This window comes from Callionymus lyra, chromosome 17 (genome assembly GCF_982586985.1).
Source record: "Callionymus lyra chromosome 17, fCalLyr1.hap1.1, whole genome shotgun sequence".
Taxonomy (NCBI): Eukaryota; Metazoa; Chordata; class Actinopteri; order Syngnathiformes; family Callionymidae; genus Callionymus; species Callionymus lyra.
The window spans coordinates 8200394-8215904 of NC_141834.1; the positions used below are offsets into that span (position 1 = coordinate 8200394).

The 15511-nt window shown below is 39.4% G+C and overlaps 3 protein-coding genes across 4 annotated transcripts; 1 reads left to right on the forward strand and 2 right to left on the reverse strand.

Moving 5' to 3' along the window:
• The first annotated feature begins 1614 nt into the window (after positions 1-1614).
• fkbp3 (FKBP prolyl isomerase 3) lies at positions 1615-3627 on the forward strand. The gene is made up of 7 exons (XM_087812682.1): positions 1615-1753; positions 1961-2062; positions 2148-2249; positions 2327-2462; positions 2530-2597; positions 2667-2764; positions 3406-3627. Exons 1-7 carry the CDS (start codon positions 1649-1651, stop codon positions 3458-3460), a joined length of 666 nt encoding a protein of 221 aa, XP_087668808.1. The 5' UTR covers positions 1615-1648; the 3' UTR covers positions 3461-3627.
• Positions 3628-6274: 2647 nt separating this feature from the next.
• faua (FAU ubiquitin like and ribosomal protein S30 fusion a) lies at positions 6275-7775 on the reverse strand. The gene is made up of 5 exons (XM_087778943.1): positions 7693-7775; positions 7119-7200; positions 6884-7028; positions 6611-6666; positions 6275-6495 (listed from the first exon to the last, which is right to left on the reverse strand). Exons 2-5 carry the CDS (start codon positions 7191-7193, stop codon positions 6370-6372), a joined length of 402 nt encoding a protein of 133 aa, XP_087635069.1. The 5' UTR covers positions 7194-7200; positions 7693-7775; the 3' UTR covers positions 6275-6369.
• Positions 7776-8373: 598 nt separating this feature from the next.
• Positions 8374-14396, reverse strand: prpf39 (PRP39 pre-mRNA processing factor 39 homolog (yeast)). Of its 2 annotated transcripts, none has more exons than XM_087778940.1 (15): positions 14249-14396; positions 13223-13537; positions 12814-12992; positions 12605-12730; positions 12398-12516; positions 12079-12246; positions 11678-11858; positions 11162-11269; positions 10914-11078; positions 10358-10484; positions 10011-10279; positions 9409-9593; positions 9219-9317; positions 8910-9024; positions 8374-8805 (listed from the first exon to the last, which is right to left on the reverse strand). In XM_087778940.1, the coding sequence occupies exons 1-15, from the start codon at positions 14259-14261 to the stop codon at positions 8719-8721; spliced, it is 2256 nt and encodes a 751-aa protein (XP_087635066.1). In that variant the 5' UTR covers positions 14262-14396; the 3' UTR covers positions 8374-8718. The 2 variants fall into 2 exon arrangements, with proteins under 2 accessions (XP_087635066.1, XP_087635067.1); XM_087778941.1 differs by having other exon boundaries at positions 14255-14356.
• Positions 14397-15511: the final 1115 nt, after the last annotated feature.

The following is a 15511-nucleotide window of genomic DNA, read 5'->3' on the forward strand; positions in this document are numbered from 1 at the left end:
GGTGCTGATAAACTTCAGCTGCCATTGTCTGAATGAAAGAGTCTGTGGGCGACAGAAGAAAAGCACCAAGTTATAATGACACGCCAAGATCTGTGACCTGTCGAGGGGGGAGAAAAAAGCTGCATCAACACGGAGGCCTACATTCTCGCTATTGATCGCCGAGTGCAGAGGAATGATTGAGATCCCTCTGAGACCACCTCACCTGCAGATGTGGTAACATTCCTTCTAGGCAGCCACGACTATGTGATTTAGGTTTGTTCCGAACATATAATTTGCCTTTTTCTCATCCTCGGGAGGTTCTATTACAATGTCACTGTTGTTGCTTAGTAACAGACAAGGGCAGAAAAGCACTGTGACCCTGTTCTGGTGTGTGCATGTGTGTGCATGTGTGTGTGTGTGCATGCTCGCGGCAGGTGCAAAAACAGAAGAAAACAACAACAGAAACCAGACTGACATTATAAGTCTGACAGAAACAGCAGGTGGCCTCAGACTGGGTGCAGACCTGCAGACATGGAGCTGCTCAGGTGCAGAACAATAACACAGAGCATCTCAAATCTTGGTGGAAACATGTAATGTTGACGGATAATGACTTGTTTTTTTCCTTCTTTAGATTAGACAAAAACTGCTTATTATATGCACAAACAAGTTCAAATTTGAAGCAAAACAACCACAATGCTTTTTAAAATAAAATTCAAATCAATAACAACTCAATGGTTTCTTAGAAATCGCCGATATAAATGATCCTGTGCTTTTAAGCACTTATTATGCTCTTTTCCATATATTTCGTTCAATGTCTTGAATATCTAATGTTAAAATAATGCTTCAATTGAATGTGTTTTATTTTATAAGTCACTTTAATGTAATTGTTATTTCTTTATTTTTTGCAATTTTTCGTGTTATTTCATTTATATTTATCCCATGTATTTATTTTTCTTATTCTGAATATAGTCATCACCATATAAAAAAAAATCTGATTCTCATTTGAAAAATTATTGTTCATTGTTACTGTAATTATATGCTATGATGACACAGATTCGTCTTATGTGAGAGATGCATATTCAAATGAAAACAAGATTGTATACGAATATTATTGTTTTATGAAGTTCTTCTTAAATCATAACTCAAGGGTGCAACATTGTTAATGGGACACAAATGTCCACAAGGTGGCAGTAGATAAAAGTAAAATCACGTATTAATTTTTATTTATTTATTCATTAATTTTGAACAGTTTTAATTTAGTTTAGTTGTATTGTATTGTGGACGCGGGAAACGATGGAATACACCAAAGTCAATACGTTTTTTCATAGAATTAATAAAAATATGCTTTGTCATTACAACGTTTACAAAAATGTGCGCAATAATTTCTCATTTACTATTAAAGCTGTTTTATAAAATTGTTGGGTTTTACATTTCGATACTAGGTCCAGAGTTTATTGTGGATTCTGATGTATTTTATTCTTCTTTTTTTTTTAGAATAATTGTTGTGCTATTTGGCTTTTTTTATATATATTTATTTCCGTCTTGACGTTTTTTATTTTGCTTCTTATTCGTTTATATTTTTGACGCGTTCCATTTTTGTTTATTAATAATAAAAAAAAACTTTTCTTTTGTGTCCGTTTAGGTCAGAGTTCGTCGCTCGTCTCTCAAAATGGCGGCTGAACCAGTAAAGGAGTGGAGCGATGAGCAGCTAATAAGTGACGATTTGCCCAAAAAGGACGTGATCAAATTCATCCAAGACAATGCTGCAATCTCGGTACGTGAACCATCACATGTTAATGTCCGAATAACTCTCTTTAAACGCGGCAGCTTCCGCGTCAGGGACGCATGTTCCTGCAGAAGCTGCATGTGCCGCTAGCTTGACGCAGCATCGTTTGCAACACGCAGCTCATCTGCGCATCAACATATCACGTCTTATGGATTGTTTTATTTCAACATTTGTTCACTTTGTGTTTATTCTCAGTTCCTCAGTGAGCACAAACTGTTAGGAAACATCAAGAATGTTACCAAAACTGCAAATAAGAAGCAGCTCGTGATCGCCTACAACAAGCTTTTTGAGAGCAAAGTAAGTATAAAGAGAATAAAAACAACCGGAAGTGCTTGAATGTATTTTATTTATGAGTTTTTTATGAATACTTTTATTTCTACAGAGGTTTAAAGGCTCGGACCCGTTGGAGGAAGTGACCGAGAAAGTCAGAGACATTCAAATCGATCAACCCAAAGAAGTTGAAGAAGTATTACCTGTGGACGAGGTAATAAACCCCAAGAGAATTCAATTAATTCTAACAAATTGTGTGACTTTAAAAATTGACTTTTTTCATTCGTAAAGGGTCCGCCAAAATTCATCAAATGCGTGCTCAAAAAAGGAGACAAGACCAACTTCCCGAAGAAGGGGCAGACCGTGAGCTGCTGGTACACCGGGAGTCTGGTGGACGGAACCGTCTTCGACACCAACATCCCCATCGGTTCGTGTGTAACGCGACACGTTGAGAATTGATGGCGTCACATGCTAAAAGGAGTGTCTGTGTGCAGGTGCCAGAAAGAAGAAGCAGACGAAACCTCTCAGCTTTAAAATTGGCATGGGCCGAGTCATCAGAGGAGTACGTTTCCTTTTCTCTTTATCCTGTGATTGTTGTCAGTTATTCATGTTTTGTTTTTTCATTCCAAAGTGGGACGAGGGTCTGCTCACCATGAGTAAAGGCGAGACCGCACGCCTGACGATTGAACCGGAGTGGGCGTATGGAAGGAAGGGTGTTCCCGACTCAAAGTATCCTAAACCGAGGTTTATTGTCTTGTGCTGTGTCTAAAATCGCATACTTGCGTACTCAAAGCTAGTATTTTTAGTGCGTAAGTGCGTCTCAATTCTTAGTATGCGAAATTTAGTGCGCCATACACACTACATTAGCGTATTAAAACGCCCTGAGTACGGTTCGATGGACACTATCTACCCTAAACGGCCGCCATCTTAGTGACGTTGTAAATGGAAGTTACGTCATATATATGCATATATATATATATACTCGTATACTTACAGGTGCATTTTTCAGCCAGCAGTAGAAGGATGAGACGTCTTCGGTGCTGATACCAGCTTGAATATATCGATTCTCAAACTTGCAAAACGTGCTGCCAGCAGGTGTCGCCGAAAGCGTTCCAACAGCTGGTTGAAACCATCGTTAAATAGTAGTAGAAGAAGCTTTTGCGTCATTTCCGGTTAGTGCGTAGCAGCATTGTTTGATTTGAGACATACCATCTGTGGAGAATTTGCGTACTAGTTAGTATGTACACTATCCTGATGCATACTAACTTCTAGTATACTGAGAGAAGTATGCAATTTGAGACCTAGCATTGGTTATAACCTGTTTGCACTTTTCATCTGGCTTGTTGTCGTCCTTAACCTGGAAACTCTAGAATTCCGCCCAACGCGACGTTGATCTTCGAGATCGAGCTGGTGTCCGTGGATTAAGTGAACTCTGCCGCACACGACTGGTGGGTTCTGGGTGATGCTGCAGGATTGTAAAATAACTGGAGCATGTTTTTTTCTGTTATGGCATGTGAATACTGTACATAAGACAATGTTTACATCTTTTGGCCTTTGTTTTGACAATGTAAGCAATAAAGAACACATCAGTATTTTTTTGTCTGTTTTACTTTGTTTCGGTAAAAGAACCTGTTGTAAGTAATTTAAATTTATAGAGCGCTTTTCCAGACCAGGGTCACAAAGCGCTTAAACAATCAAAACAATACTCCATAAAAGATATACTTGAAAGGTCAAGATAACACCGAGACAAACACAGGAGTCTCAGAAAATCAAGAAAAATCCTGCACGAATAAGTGTCTTTAGATGTTTCTTGAAGGAGTCAGTAGATCCATAAAACGCAGAGAGGAAGATCGTTCCAAAGCAGGTGTAAACCATTTAAAGAACTAATTATCTGCAGTTACATTTAAAATGTTGTAATCATGGTTAAATACTTCCAACTATCCACAACTTTGACAATTGTAAAAGGGTTTCTTTGAGGTGTTATTTAAATGTTATTTAATATACAAATCATATGCAGTACAAATAAAAGTGATCTGAAATTGGCCACAATGATGTTTACATACAATTTATTAGTACAACTAGTACTAGAGATGAGGTGGAGATGGTTCACAACTATAAGTACCTCAGTGTGTGGCTGGACAGTAAACTGGTTCTGCAACACAGACCATGTATATAAGAAAGTTCAGAGTAGACTGTACTTTCTGAGGAAACTCCTCTGCATGTTCTACCAGTCTGTGATGCCCAGTGTTCTGTTCTATGCTGTGGTATAATGGGTTGAGAATGTGTCCAAGAGGAGTGTCAACAGGTCGGACAGGTTGATCAGAAGGGCTGGTTCTACAGTTGGCATGAAGCTGAACTAACAATTGCAGAGAGATCTCTGGACAAAATGTCCATCATGGATGATGACAGTCATCCTCTGAACAGAGTCCTCAGTGAGCAGAGAAGCAGATGGAGCAAGAATGCTCCTTCCTATGATGCCAAACAGACTCAGGGACTCATTCATTCCTTGTGCTATTATGCCGTTTAATTTTGAGTTTGGGGGCAGGAGTGGAGTGAAAAGATGATATTCCATGTTAATCTTTGGATCCTGTCTTTGATCTATGTTCTTTATCTTTACACTTAGAGTGTAAGTAAGTAGTTTGTATTTATATAGCGCTTTACCAGACTGGAGTCACAAAGCGCTTAAACAATCAAAACATTACTCAATAAAGTATATACTTTAAAGGTCAAGATAAAACTGAGAACACAGAGTTCCAGAAAATCAGGGAAAGCCTGAACAAATAAAAAAGGTCTTAAGATGTTTCTTAAAGGAGTCAGTAGATCATCAAACACAGAGGGAGATCGTTCCAAAGCTTAGGAGCAACAGTCTGCAAGGATTTCTCTCCTCTGGTCCTGAGCCGTGTGCGTGGAACCATAAGTAGATTCTGATCCACAGACCTCAGAGCCCGAGCTGGGGTGTAAGGCTGGATCAGATCACTGATGTAAGGAAGAGCCTGACCATGAATAGCTCTGAAAGTAAGAACCAGAATTTTAAAGTTGATCCTGAAAGAAACTGGAAGTCAGTGAAGAGTTTTAAGGATCGGAGAAATGCGAGTTCTTCTACTAGAGCGGGTCAGAATTCTCGCTGCTGAGTTCTGAATCAACTGCAGGCGAGACAGATCCTTCTTGTTAAGACATGAAAATAAACTGTTACAATAGTTCAGACGAGAAGACACAAACGCATGGATTACAAGCTCCAGATCATGTGACAACATTTTCCTAAGTTTAGAGATTTTTCTCAGTTGAAGGAAACAGTTTCTGGTCAGTGTGTCATCTTGCTCTTTTTATAGAAACTTTCTTTTATGAATCTATCGTCTCTGTTGCCGTGTGCTGGCTGGAAAAACAATTTCCCCAAAGGTGACCTCCAGAGGGATCAATAAAGTTTATCTAATTTAATTACACAAAAAACACTCCAAATATTGTTTTTTAAAAGTTTATCTTAACCTTCGACATCTAAATCATGAATAAGCTTAGCTTGTCTGTTCCAAATTACATCAAGTAATTTTTATTTGTATAGCACTTTTCCAGACCAGGGTCACAAAGCGCTTAAACAATCAAAACAATATTCAATAAAGTATATACTTTATAGGTCAAGATAAAACTGATAACACAACAGGAGCTCCAGAAAATCAAGGAAAAGCCTGAACAAATAGAAATGTCTTAAGAGGTTTCTTAACGGAAGACTCCATTAAGCTTTTTACTTTTACTTTTTAAGCTACTTTTTTGAGTATTGTTTTGATTGTCTAAGCCAGGGGTAGGGAACCTGGTCCAGAAAGAGCCGCAGTAGGTGCAGGTTTTCGTTCCAACCATTCAAGGACACATTTTATCCAATCAGGTGTCTTAGGAGTGTAATCAGTTGATTGTCAGTCTGGTGTTGCTTGTTCAGCTGAAACCTCATTGGTTAAACTGTACATGCTTGATCGGTTGGAACAAAAACCTGCACCCACTGCGGCTCTTTCTGGACCAGGTTCCCTACCCCTGGTCTAAGCGCTTTGTGACCCTGGTCTCGAAAAGCGCTATATAAATAAATATTACTTACCTTACTTAAGCGCAAAGAGAGAGGAAGATCGTTCCAAAGCTTAGGAGCAACAAGTCCTTAAAACGTTGTTTTTTTTCTTTTCGGTCAATAACGTGGCTCAAAAATAAGGAAAAGGGTGTACAGCCATGTTCTAATACAGAATACCATTCTCCACACATTAATCCAAGTAAATGTTTTATTCTTAACAGCTCAAAAACATTTGACTTGATTGAAAAAAAAGGTGAAAATTATCCTCCTTTCCGGCCGCTCTAGGATATTAGGAGTTGGCATTTGGTCCCTTCTTCTTTCCGAAGGTGGGCACAACATTGACGAAGCGTCTGTTGTACTGAATGCGACGCTTGGCGCGGCCGGTCTTCTTTTTCTTCTTCTCCTGCTTGTCAACCTGGATAAAACGAGGAGAGAGTTAGTCAGTTATTGATTTTTAATGCAGTTGTATTCATATCCACACCAAAACAAAAATACAAAAGTTAACAAAATAAACATCCAGGGAATTTTACCTTGGGTGTCTGTCCTCGGACCTTTCCGGCACGAGCCAGGGAGCCGTGGACCTTACCTAAAAAACATTGTTTATTATATTAAAACCTTTAAGGCATGACTTTATAATGAGTTTATAATATAACATTGAAGGGGGCAGAACTTATAGTTTTTGATATGCAGACTTTATATATGATATACAGGCAGTGGATTCTAACAAACATTAGCCCCAAATTGTTATGTCCAACCCCAATCTATTTTTCACTTTTATGTCATGCATGTCTTGGTAAACTGACCTCCCAGAAGCCTTCCAACTACATCCAAGGTGCAGTGGTCAGAGATGCCACATGATGCCAGAGAGGAAGCATCCTCCAGTGGGCAACCAGCGAGCAGAAGGACCTGATCCTCAACCAAGAGACCCTCCAGAGTCTGGACATGGGCCTGGAGGCAGTCAAATAAAATTCACATTAAACCATGCATTTGTTTTATTCATTTTAAATTAAAAAGTGTAAAAGGGAGTCTTTTTGTTACCTTGATTTCTCCGACAGTTTCCTGTCCAGTCACCTCAAGGGTGTGAGTTTGCTGTCCACGCAAGAAGAGCTGCATCTTGATGCTGAAAACGAGAAAAATCCAGTAAATATTTTAAGTTGCGTTACATATTTTAGGTTTATAACACAGGTTGGCACCTAACAGACATAAACAGTAACCTGCTCGACTAGATATTACATTCCATTATACTGCGTCAGAACTTTATTGACAGGGACGCGAAACATCAATAAAGAATTACCAAATCGTTTGGTTTAGTTCCTCGGTCAACATTGACTAACATTTAAGGTTATTGTCACAATTACGGTTAAGAAGCCTCACAGAGGAAAACATGTACGGAGATGTCTCATCTAGAGTTCGGCTAATGCTAAGCTAACGCGGCTAGCCACATGGGACGGACGGAACTCAACATGGCTTAGAAACATGTGAAAACGTGCGTTAATGATTAAAAATGGCACGAATATATCGCAGCGGTGGATATACATCACACACTAGCGTAGAGCAGTGAGGTTAATGTGCCACAATGAAGACATTTACACTTGATTTGTACAGGCCTCACCTCGTTCGATGCTACACGTTCAACGCTGAGCATAAAAAGGACCGTTCACCGGGCACTACTGCGCATGTGCAAATATACGTAACACAATCGCGCCAGAAGCCACGCCCACTGAGTTTATCAAGGTTCGTTCTGTAGAATCGATTATTGATTTATTAAACGAGTCGTCCAGGATAAGGACCGATAACAAGTGAAACATGTCGATACATTTCTTCCGTTCGCACGTTGTAGAATTAAAAGCTTTATTTTCTAACAGAAGGAATGTGAAGCTCAGTGCGTCACTGGTTCCAAATAGTTATCATTTAAACTTCTTTATTGCAAATTACTTGAGTAGAATATTGCAACTGCTCTCAGCTTTGGAGGTAAAACTTATTTACTACAAATAATATTTTTAGCAGACTGAATCAGGATTCAAGAGTTACTTCACACAACAAGCTTAGATCTGTAGACTTAGATTGTGTTCTCTTTGTTCTTGTGCTTATTTTATTTTGATTTAAATTTTATGAAAAATTGCTGTATTTGCTCTGGCTAGTTGTAAAAAAAAAACAATTTCCCAAAGCGAGACCTCCTTAGGGACCAATAAAGTTCTACCTACCTACCACACTTGACTTATAGAATGTTACGGTTCATGGTTCTTAATTTATTTCTTCTTGCATGTGGAAATAAAAAATGACCAAAAAAATGTTCATATCAATCTCTTTATTATGAAACCAGGTCAAAATAGAAATTAAAAAAAACAAAAACATGGAACTATTCATTACGCCTGGAAATGTTACTGAATGATTTAAAAAAATCTTTGTATTTGAGAAACAGGACACAGGACAGGGATGAACACGGAGAGAAGAACTCCCTCCAAACTATTGAACACACTTTCAACCAGCGAGAACAACAGAGAAAACATCTCACACAGAAAACATGTGCTCCTCAATGACATGTTTAGAAAAAAAAAAAAAAATTCTGTTTGGAAAAGTAGCAAGTCAGAAAGGATTTTTTTTTTTCTTGACCAGGACGCCATCTTGCTCAGACTGATCATGTCGGAGGAGGAGGGTAGTACTGGTTGTACCCGGGATACTGGCCGTACTGTGCCCATGAGTTCTGTCCCCAAGCTCCATATTGCTGAGGAAAACAATGAGGGAAGGGTCGTTAGAAAATGGAAAAAAAAATGAAAACGAGAAAACATTGAATGTATAAATATAATACGACTTTTAAGCGAGACCCACCTGGTACCAGTTGTAGTTATAAGCAGCGTTGTTTGCCTGCATGTCTGTCGCGGAGGTAGCTGCCGCCGCAGCAGCATCATCGACACGCTGGCGTTTGGAATCCGGTTCTCCAGAGCTGGAAAAAAAGAAGATAATCCTTAATTTCAAATACCCAATTCCTTTTATAAACATAACTGATCTTTTACAGAAATAAACAGTAATTATCCCATGTCTATTCATTTACATCATTCTTGGAATGCTTAATGTTAGCGTTAAAAACAATTCCACAGCGGTTGAATAAATGCACATTTACACACGTCTGGTTCTTACCTGTCATAGCCGTTAGCCGTAGCCTCTGCTGCTGCTTTCTGTTTCAATACATCACTTTCCCTCTGCAGCTTCTGTTGCTCTGCATAAGATGCTATAAGCCTACACAAATTGACAAAGGAAAATAAATAAATAACCCAATCAACTCATGGAATTTGAAAAAAAAAAAGTTTGCAAAAATGATCAAACTTACGCATTGATGTTGGTGCCAAAGTCTTCCAGGAACTCTACTTTGCGTTGAGCAAAGAGGAGACGCGACTCAAGGGGCATCTGGCTCGCCAGTGCGCGATCAAAGATAACCAGGATCTCTGCCTCGTTCTGCGCCACGTCTTCATTTAGCTCCAATTCAAGTAGGTTTAGGTACAGCCGGGAACATGTCTGGAAAGGCAAAATTCATGAAAAGAGTTAATTTTGTTATTGATCAACCCCGAGGTAGGAAGCAAATGCATCGTTTTTCTACTCGAGTTAAGATAATCGAAATATGTGGACGATGAAAACTTGTTTGGTTGTTGCAAAGCGGGTTGTTAAACAGTATTTTAATGGTGTTTTATGAATCCACGGATACAAGCAAGAACATGTTTCATCATTCTTCAGACACATTCCCTCATAACACTTATGAAACAATGTTCCCTTTGTAATGCGAGTAAGACTACAGTTACTAAGTTGTGTTCCTCATCAAAAGAAACACTCAAGGTCAATTTAAGATTCCTTTTTTTAAGCTCCTTTTACTGAGGAATAACCATAAATAAAACTGCCCTCATTTTTTTTTTTTTTAAAAGACGCATTAGCTCTTACCTCATCTTTATCAATGGCATCCAGCAGCACCTTCTTGGCCTTGCTTAAGCTTTTCTGTATTTTCAACAACAGCCGGGCAAGTTTCACAGCATAATAAGAGGAATCAACGACATTCCTGGCATTTTCCATCGCCTCTCTCAGTAGTGCTTCTGCCTCCTCCATGTTCCCTTGGCGGCGCTCAAGGCCAACCCTTCTAAGGCGAACCATTGCCAGAGAAGGAATCAACTCTTCCAGGTTCTTCAGTATACGACGAGCTTCATCTGGGTATCCTAAACAAACAAGAGAACAATTTGATATGTAGAGCTACACTAGACTGCGTGTCCTGGGCTGTTTTGACATCCACTCACCCTGCTGCTCCTCAAAAGCTGCCCACTGCAGGTGGATGACCGGCTTCCTTTGCAGGTGGATCGTACAGGCCTTCTTGAAGATGTGCCTCACGCCATCAGTGCTGTAGCTCTCTAGATATTTTGCATACTTAAGAGCGGAAGGAAAAGGTTGGTAGAGCAGCAGAAGTAGACAGAGGAGAACAGGAGACAGAGGAAAAGAAAGGCAAAAAAAGAGAAGACGTTTACATTCACTTTGAAGAATCATCGAATTTCTTCATTGACAAGATCGTTTTTGAAATGTTCTGTGTAAACCCATCAGCACCTTCATGGAACCAATTAGATAAGATTCTGTAAGGTAGTGGGAGACGAAGAAGATGCAACGTAGTAGTTGGCAAATGCTGCAGTCAAATCTTGTGTGGCAAGCTGGCCATCCCCTAATACAACAGATACAGTCACATATCAACATTACACGCAAAGAGAGTGCAGGACGATTTACTGTCGTTGTGATATCATCGTTGATGGGGGAAGTGCAGGGAGGTAGCGAAAGAAGTGGGAAAGCAACCGGTGGTCCTTTTACCTTGATCCAAAACTCCTCATAGAGTGCACAAGCGATGAGACATCTTTCAAACAGAACAACCACACGCTCCGGGGTCCCGTTCTCAATCTCAAAGTCCAGGTACTCCTTCCAGTTGTTCAGCTGAGTTTTCTCAAGGGATTTGACGTGGAAGTAAGGCCGCTTAATCTGAAGTGGGAAGAAGTCAAGCTTAATTTTTCCCCACAAAGGGCAACAAGGTTTAAATTTCAAGACACAGAAAAGGCACTCACCCCTTCTTCAAAGGCCCAACGCTTGCTGACTTCATGCTCATTGTGATTGAACACCTCCTGTCGATTCTCGATCACCTTGTGGCGCATATTCTCGATCTCCGTCACCCTCTGTACATAAAAACACAGAATACGGACTTGGTGAGTGCTTAAATGTTGATTTAACAGCATCACATTCTCCACTTGATGTGATAACTGCGAGTCCTGCAGCCAAAAATTTACATCACCATGAGCTTGGCAGAGACAAGAAGCCTGCAGAGGAGACACCCGGCATATCAGCCTGAGGGTGCAGGTGATGGGGTCATTCTGCCTCAGTTGCTCCCTTTAGCTTAAGGGCGAGTGCCTGACAGGATGCCAGCTTGACTCCACCCCTTGGCTTAGCTGCTGACATAAAGACACCTCTTCAAACCTGAGTAAACTTTCTCCCCACGGCAGCATGGAGAACAGGCAACCCCAGGCAAACTCCTGAAAATAATTATGTTTACCCTTTACCCTGCAAGATTGTGAACCAAACATTACCTTTGCTGGGTCAGGCAGGTCCTCTGTTCCTGGTGGCAAATCCTCAGGAGGAGCAGGCGTCTCTTCAGTTTCTCTGGCCATGGATTCCAAAGTAGCTTTAGAGAGTTCCAACCTTAGCTGAACAAACTCCGCCTCTGACAAAAAGTGTTTGGGGTTGTTGTTTTGCACGTGTTCTTTAAACCTGGATAAAATGATACATTTTGATTAATACTCAAGAAAAGTAACAATTAAATTAAACAAAACGCCCAAGAGCTTACTCTTAGAAGTAGAAAGTGTTGGCTCTGTATCTACCATATAATCCGAATTAAGACAGGCCTTGACATAAAATGATACTGACAATGTTGGGATTTAGAACTACAGTTCAGCAGAAATAAATATCACACTTAAAGAAAGACCCTTACTTCTGAAAGTGCTGGGAGTAGAGCTGGGTTGGGATGCCCAGGAGCCGATCATAAACAGCGGTGACATTAGCCAACTTCTGTTGCTCCGTTTCCCAGTTGATAAAAGACTCCCACAGACGATCAGAGCGAAAGTCTGTCCCGGCTGCCAGTACTGCATGTTCATACGCACTAAAGAAAAAAAAAATGGAAAAAGTCACACAAAAGTTTTGAATTGTATGTTTGGATCTATTTTAGATGTCATCAAGAATATAAAATTGTGCATGTACATGGAAAACAATACTTTTGGCTAATAAAACAAAGCAATTTGTCATCTACTCACGCTCTGATGCGGCCTTCTGTTTCGGGGTCAGTTGTGTCAGAGTTTTCTTTGATGAAGGTCATGTAGTGGATCCACAAGTCAACACTTAGAGGGATGGCCTGCAAACCTCTTCTATAAACCTTTGGTAGAAAAGAGAATAATTAATTTTAATTTCAAAGACAGACACAATTTTCAGAAACATTCCAAATAAATGCAATCAAGTTATACCTCTTCTGCAACATGGACGTTTCCGTGCTTCCTTTCAATGTCAGCATACTTCTTCCAGTAGCCATAGCAGTATGGATAACGTTCGAAAAATAAGTCAAAAGACTTCCTCACAGACTCAAGGATATTCTGTAAAAGGGGAAAATAAACAGATGAGCAATGTAGAGTCAATAATGAAACTGGGTGCTCCTGGTCACTTTGGTTGGTCGTACCTCTTGCTCCACATACTGTAGCAGGTAGACCCAGCCATTGAAGTCTTCCATGTTCTCCTGACAACCTCTAAACAACCTTTCAAATTCAACTGGTAGAGGCGGTTCTGGTGGGGCAACAACTTCTTGTGTGGTTTCTTTGGATGCATCTTCAATATCCATGCCATCTTCAGTGGTCCCATCTAAAAAAAAAAAAGAATAAGTATACATTTAAGTAAGTATACAGAGATGTAAAATAAAGTCTTATTTAAAATAAAACAAACAATTAGGGAGAATAGAAAGAGATCATTATATATAGATATATAGTTGAATTGTTATTGAAAAAGTTAAGATTTAACACTACAGAAATAGTGGACTCTCATATTTAAGTTTTCCAGTCTTTCTAAATCTAAACTATATAACATTTATTTACCTTGAACTTCTGGGGGTACAGCTGGAGCCTGGTTATTGTGAAAATCAAGAGGCTGGTTTTCTGGGGCACATGGGGGTTCTGGAGGCATTGGCGGAAGTGGTGGCTGCTCTTCTGGAAGTTGAGAAATGGCGATCTGAAAGTTTTCAACCGCCTTCTCTACAGAACCCAGCTGTTTATCCGAAGCGTCCTGGGATGCTTTGGTGATCGGTTCAGACCAGTCTGCCGAAGAGAAGGCATCCCCGTTGCTTTCCATGGCAGGAGAATCAGTGCTGAGCATTCCAATATCAGGTTCTTCGGGGGTTTGAATGCCTACTGCTGCAAAAACAGAAACAAAGACTTTAAATCAATGGCATTATTGTGTTGATAAAAGTGCATTTACTTATTTAAAATAACAATGACAAAATAAACCATTGTTTTTAACAAACATACCCGTTAAAACGATAAAAACGTCGACTCAAAAAAGCGTCTGACCTAAATACAACTTATTTAATCACTTCCTGGTTCTGGTTAGAAATGGTCTCAAGTTTTTAACGTCTAAAAATAATCCATCCGTCTACGTGATTTATTAGAATGAAGACGGAAATTCGATGTTATTCGTGTTTATTATTCGTTCACTCGAGGATGTAGAACGTAAATTAGGTCTCGTTTGTCGCTACATGTTGGATTGTTTGTTGTCCAAGTTCGGTCTTGAGGCCTCGATCACCGTCTATTTCCTGGAAGTAGCGCTTCAAGGAAGTAACCCTAAGTTAATAATAGCATCGGGTCTCTCGAGGCGAAAACATGCGGGAACGTATATGTGATAATAGATAATCAAACTCTTCGGTTATTTGACTTATTGGACAACAAAACGTTAACATTAGTTTCAAATGACCTTCTGGAGGCTCAAAGAAGTACAACGTGCTTGATAACGCTAGTTCCCTTTCGTCTCCAGGTAGTAGTCGGTCCCCGATTATTTTAGCAAAATAACTTCTGTTTTCACGAAATTAAGACAACATTTTGTGCATAAAATAAAGTTGTGGAACTCACCGGTACCTTCCATCCAATGTTGGTTCGACGGCGTGGACGTGTTTACGGATTTTAGATGCACTCTAACTATTATAGGTCGGCCCAGCGCGCCACAGCCGCCATTCCTCTCAACATGGTAGTTAAAGACCGAGACTGCGCATGCTCACGCGAGAGCCAACCCTCTAAAATAATCTACAATATATTTTTGGATTTTACGATTTATTCTTATATAGTTTTAAACAATGCTTTAAAAGGCAATATATTTATCATACTTTATTCCGTATTTTTTGTGTTTTTTTTTTTACACACATCTGTTTCAATTACAGAATGTATTCTGCTGCTGATCTATAAGATTGTGGAGGACGTGACATATATTAATAATATATAGACAGTTTTTTAAACAAATTTTCAAACTTTATTTCTGGAAAAAAAAAACGTTATTTAAGTTATAATAAACAAATATTCAATAATGATAAATAAATAATGGACCGTTGAACGAGGCCCCGCCCCCGCCACAACTTCCACGTCACTAACCGATCACACGGACCTGTTTTAAACGGATTATCCAACGGAAAACGGAAAACGAGAATCCTACAGTGCAGTGTTCAACTTCATAGATCATTTACGAATTATAAATTGATGCGAAGCGACGTGTAACGAAAATAAATAAGTTATATATATGTCTTTTAACGCTTCAATGACGTCTGTGAACTGCTTTTCCGCGCGCATGCGAAATGGCGCTTGATGCTTTCAGGTACCGTCGGAAATCTGAAGACTCTAAATGTGCACCGTGTGTTTGGTTTACTGTACGCTCAAAAAAAAAAAATCGCAAGTTTTGAGCCCGATAGAAAATTAATTAAAGTAAAAAAAAAATGTATATTGAAATGAAATAAAAATGTTAATGAAATAAACGTTTATTTAAATTAGTTAACTAATTATTTGTTTATTAATTAAAAAAGTTATGGCAATTAATTAAAGCTTAGCTTTGGGTCAAACGCTTTATTTGTAGAATTATGAGATGTTCCTCTGCCAGATTTACGTGAAAACCTCTTATCTGATCAGGATTACGATGTGACTCATAGTTGCACTTTTAAACTACAAAACTCCCTAAAAATAACAATAGATATGAATGTATTTGAAAATAAACGAAAACATGTTTTTCTTCACAATTCAACCATTCATTCCGTCGTACATTGTTCGCGGATGCAGCCGCTGACAAAGGGGGCCCTGAAGGCAGCACCGCTGTGAGAGTGTGTAGAGGAAGTGGCGCCTGATCCGGGTCCG

Excerpts from the sequence above, each read along its gene's own strand:
- fkbp3 (XM_087812682.1), top strand. The coding sequence starts at position 1,649 with ATGGCGGCTGAACCAGTAAAGGAGTGGAGCGATGAGCAGCTAATAAGT. Across the intron at positions 2,250-2,326 it reads AAGTATTACCTGTGGACGAG|GGTCCGCCAAAATTCATCAA; the intron begins GTAATAAACCCC and ends TCATTCGTAAAG. Across the intron at positions 2,463-2,529 it reads CGACACCAACATCCCCATCG|GTGCCAGAAAGAAGAAGCAG; the intron begins GTTCGTGTGTAA and ends GTCTGTGTGCAG.
- faua (XM_087778943.1), bottom strand. The coding sequence starts at position 7,193 with ATGCAGCTCTTCTTGCGTGGACAGCAAACTCACACCCTTGAGGTGACT. Across the intron at positions 7,029-7,118 it reads AAACTGTCGGAGAAATCAAG|GCCCATGTCCAGACTCTGGA; the intron begins GTAACAAAAAGA and ends GACTGCCTCCAG. Across the intron at positions 6,667-6,883 it reads AGTTGGAAGGCTTCTGGGAG|GTAAGGTCCACGGCTCCCTG; the intron begins GTCAGTTTACCA and ends AATGTTTTTTAG.
- prpf39 (XM_087778940.1), bottom strand. Across the intron at positions 12,993-13,222 it reads TGTACCCCCAGAAGTTCAAG|ATGGGACCACTGAAGATGGC; the intron begins GTAAATAAATGT and ends TTTTTTTTTTAG. Across the intron at positions 9,594-10,010 it reads ATGCCATTGATAAAGATGAG|ACATGTTCCCGGCTGTACCT; the intron begins GTAAGAGCTAAT and ends TTGCCTTTCCAG.